A 4066-nucleotide genomic window follows, 5' to 3' on the forward strand; every position below is an offset into this window, starting at 1 on the left:
ACAGATGAGCCGTGAGAGGACGTCCCGCTCCTCTAGGACCACTGTCACATTGCTGGACATGTTGTAGGATTTCTCCCGCCATTCAGTGACCTGGGGCAGCTGAGATGAGACGGAGGCTTTGTCCTTGAACCATTTCACACCAATGTTTTCGGGAAAGAACCCTCCAGCCGTGCAGGTGAAAGCCACTGACTGCCCCGGCCTCGTTCTCTGGCTGGGCCCGGACACGATCGGGGTGGAGGGTTTGGCTGTGGGGAGAAGCACAGGGCTGTCAGCCTCTGTCCCCCTGCCCAGCCCCGGGTTTGTAAGGAGCGGGGTCTCTACAGGGCATAGGAATGGCCCACAGCATCCTCTCCTGGGACCAGCTCCCAAAGCCCCCTCCCCATCCCTGCTCACCCTGAGCAGAGCCCACTGGGCTGGGCTGGTTCCCCCCAGGAGCTGCTCTGGGAGCCCCACTCACCGAGCACAGACACCTCTGTGCCACTTCCATGCCGAAACACCTCATTCCCACCGCTCAGGGACTTTTGGAACTTCACGCAGTAATAGGTGCCGACATCCTCGGGCTGAGCATCCCTGATGTGGATGGTGAAGTCTGTGTTGGACCCTTCCACTGCTCTCGTCACACGGAGGGAAGCAGGGCCCGTAGTGTCCTCATAGATGGTCCTGTTCTCAGTGCCCCAGCCCTTCAGCCACTTCACAGGACCAGGTGCAAAGGATCCAGACACGGTGCAGTTCAGGGTGAGCGTCTCCCCTGCTTTCACCGACACCTTGTCCTGGGGCTGGTGCAGCTTGAAGTCCTGGCCCCTCTGGGCACCGGCACCTGGGGAAAAACCAGACCGAGTCTCAGCTGGCACCGCACATCCAGATGCCCCGTTGTTCTCCCAGTCCTGGGACAGGCTGAGCACCCCTCTGTGTTAGCAGGGACCACGGGTCACAGGGCTGTCCCCACGCCAGGGAGCCCAGGGCAGAGGCTGTGGTTATGGGCACAGTGCTCTGTCCACAGTGCTCAGCAGTGGAACCGAACAGAGCTTTGCTCGGCCAGTGCCTGCCGTGCTCTGTATGGCTAAATCATGGAGCAAATCCCCGCTGCCCACACCTCCGGGCTGCCTCCCACGGCCACCTGGCTTTGTCAGCCAGGAGAAACAAGGGCACAAAACAAGGCACTCCAAAGAGCGCCCCTTGCCGGTGTGACACTGAGTTTTCTGCCCTGAATCTGTCCCATTTCTGCATGGAATCCCAGCCCTGGTGATCCCAGTGGAGCACAGACACCCCTATCCCCAGTGCCAGCCAAGCAGGCACCGCTCCTGCTCAGCACCAATTGCAAGGAGCCGCTCCTTCAGAGCATCTCCACACCAGCACTCTCTAATCCAGCTGCACCTCCCTGCACAGACAGCAACGTCCCAGGTGATCCCCACTACACATCCATGGGTTAATTTTATCAGTGCTTCCCACACCAGTAGAGTTATTGCAAAGAAACTCAGTAAGATTTCAAAACTGGTCACAAAGTTTTTAAGCCACGTGGGGACAGAAGTGGGGACGCCACTTAGATCCACCTGCTGATAACAGGGCTCACCACTGCAGCCCCAGAGCTGGCAGTGGCACCCAGAACCATGTCACGGTCACACAGAGACTGCTGTCTTTGAGCAGGTAACACTGAGCAGTGTGGGGAGCACATGGACCAGCACTCCACAACTCTCACACCAGAATCATGGAATCACAGAATCCTTTAGGTTGGAAAAGCTCCCTAAGATCACCGAGTACAACCATTAATGGAGCGCTACCAAACCCTCCATGACTAAACCATATCCCCAAGTGCCACATCTACATGTCTTTTAAATCCCTTCAGGGATAGTGACCCCACTGCTCCTCTGGGCAGCCTGTGCCAGGGTTTGACCACCCTTTTAGTGAAGAAATTTTCCCCAGTAGCCAAACTAAACCTCCACTGGTGCAACTTGGAGCCACTTCCTCTTGAGCTGTCGCTTGCTATTCAGGAGAAAAGAATGACCCCAACTTGGCTACAACCTCCTTTCAGGGGAACCCAGGGCAGTGACTCCTGCCAAAGCTGCCTTTGGGACACAATCTCAGCTGGATGCTCCCAGGAGGACCCACTGTAGGACAAGCTGCTCTGACCCCTCAGGCCACAGCTGGCTCCCACAGAGACCAGAGCTGCTTTTTGGCAGCTGTTAATCCCTCCTGACTCCCAGCGGTATGTGCCGTACCCACAGATGTTCCTGCTGTTCCTCAGTGTGTGGAATTACTCGATCACGATGGTTGGAATTACCACGAGCAGTATCTCCAGACTCCTCCAGTTAAAGTCTTTTTGCTTTTTCAGTCCACAGCATCCCCAGTCAAAATCTTCAGGCCTTGGTGTTCCCCTTCAAAGGTGCATCAGGGTGAACATGGCAGCATCACTGCCACCAGAACATGTTTTTCCCATAAAACACAAAAGGACAGAGCTGGTTTGTGTCATGTCCAGACGTGTCATTCAGTCTGAGCCTTTGTCTTGCTTCTAAGCAGTGGCAGTCTGACCATCTGTGAGGTGACCCTGGGCTTCTCAATTGACACCCAAATTGTGAGGAGCAGCGGCCTCGTGCGCTCCTTGTGCTGAGCACGGCGCTGATGCAGGGCACGCACCACCCGATCTGCTGCTGCGGCATCTCCTGAACTTCTCCATCTCCTGAGCTTCCCCATCGCCTGCTGCCCCCAGACCTTCCACAAGAAGTGGTTGAGAAACGCAGGGAGGAAGTTTGAAATCACAGAAGCACCATCACATCACCCGCCTCTCGATGAGCCCCTGCACGAGGATGTGACGCAGGCACCGCGACCGGCACCCCCAGCCAACAACTGCATAGATCCCCCAGCCCCTCCATGCACCCAGGGGGAAGTCACAATGTCAAGCGCTCACTCCACCAAACTGAGAAAACCCTTAGCAGGCAGCACTGCAGCACAGCAAGGGCCCTGTGCCCTGTGTGTGCCCACAGGAGCAGGGGGCCAGGCCCCCTCCCCACCACACGGGCTCTGTGCCCCGTGACGAAGGCCTTGCTCCTCTGTCAAAGCAACTTCTGGGAGGTGGTGACCCCCTATGACCCCTTGAGGGTCCCCTGCACCAGGGGGAACTGCCTGCACTGCCCTGCATAGCCCAACCTGTGCGAGCCGAGTGCCTCCTCTTCATCCTCCCGCTCTCCATCTGCCCATCTCCACACGAGGCAGGATGCGTGCCGAGGGGCTGAGCTGGGAAAGTACTTTGGGGCCCCAGAGCTGACCCCAACACCAGAGCATGGTCAGGGTGGGCAGTGCTCAACCCCAAAGCTCATTTCATGTTTGCAGCGATGGGTCTCAGAGGAACGTCCACAGGAGCGCTGGGACGTTTTGCTGAGCGTGGCCAGTTGCCCTGCCCTGCTCCCCACTGCCTTGGCACAAGAGTCCTGCCTTCCTGAGACCACAGGGATTTGCACCTGCAGGCAGCAGGCACGCCTCCCCCAGAGCCCAGATTTGCAGGAACGTGGATGATCTGTATGCATTCCACGTCACGGAGCCCACGTTCCCTCCTCGCCGGGCAGCGGCGTGCAAGCACCCTGTCTGCCTCCTGTGCCCGGGGATTAGCAGGCACAGAACATGCTGTTGTCCACCGACAGGCTGCGAGGTGCTTTCCTGACTGCTGCTGCTCCCAGAGGAATCGGGAACAAAGGGCTTCACGCTGCCGGCAGGGCTGCCCGCCCCTCAGGCTTCACTGGTCACAGCACAAAACACCTCAGGGCTCCAGGCAGCCTCTTGGACGGGACTAAAATGGGGCTTTGGGGTATTTTTTCATCTGTTCTGAGCCACCACGCTGCTTCAGAGACTCCCACCCATCTCTGCTCAGACCACCCTGTTCAGGGTTTGCTGATCTACGACACCCGAGCTCCAGCCATGACCCACCACAGCAACACCTCCACAGCACCTGCTCGCACCTCCCAGCCCAGGAGCAGGAGTCCCTGGTCAGGCCTGGCTTCTCTTCCTCATGCCTGCACCCAAAACCCTACACCAGGACCATGCTGCCCCCAACAGCCTGCTTAGAACCACCTCAACC

At 58.0% G+C, this 4066-nt stretch overlaps 1 protein-coding gene across 1 annotated transcript in view; it reads right to left on the reverse strand.

Moving 5' to 3' along the window:
• Nucleotides 1–906, reverse strand: part of LOC114073136 (tyrosine-protein phosphatase non-receptor type substrate 1-like) — a gene marked incomplete at its 5' end in the record, with an annotated part of 4770 nt that extends 3864 nt beyond the window's left edge. The window contains 2 exons of the mRNA XM_027910924.1: nt 3–245; nt 458–906. Coding sequence (XP_027766725.1) covers nt 3–245; nt 458–906 — 692 coding nt within the window. The remainder of the gene's footprint in view (nt 1–2; nt 246–457) is intronic.
• Nucleotides 907–4066: the final 3160 nt, after the last annotated feature.

The sequence above is a fragment of the Empidonax traillii genome, unplaced genomic scaffold (genome assembly GCF_003031625.1).
Source record: "Empidonax traillii isolate 1590-97213 ecotype Southwest subspecies unplaced genomic scaffold, ASM303162v1 scaffold5468:size8244, whole genome shotgun sequence".
Taxonomy (NCBI): Eukaryota; Metazoa; Chordata; class Aves; order Passeriformes; family Tyrannidae; genus Empidonax; species Empidonax traillii.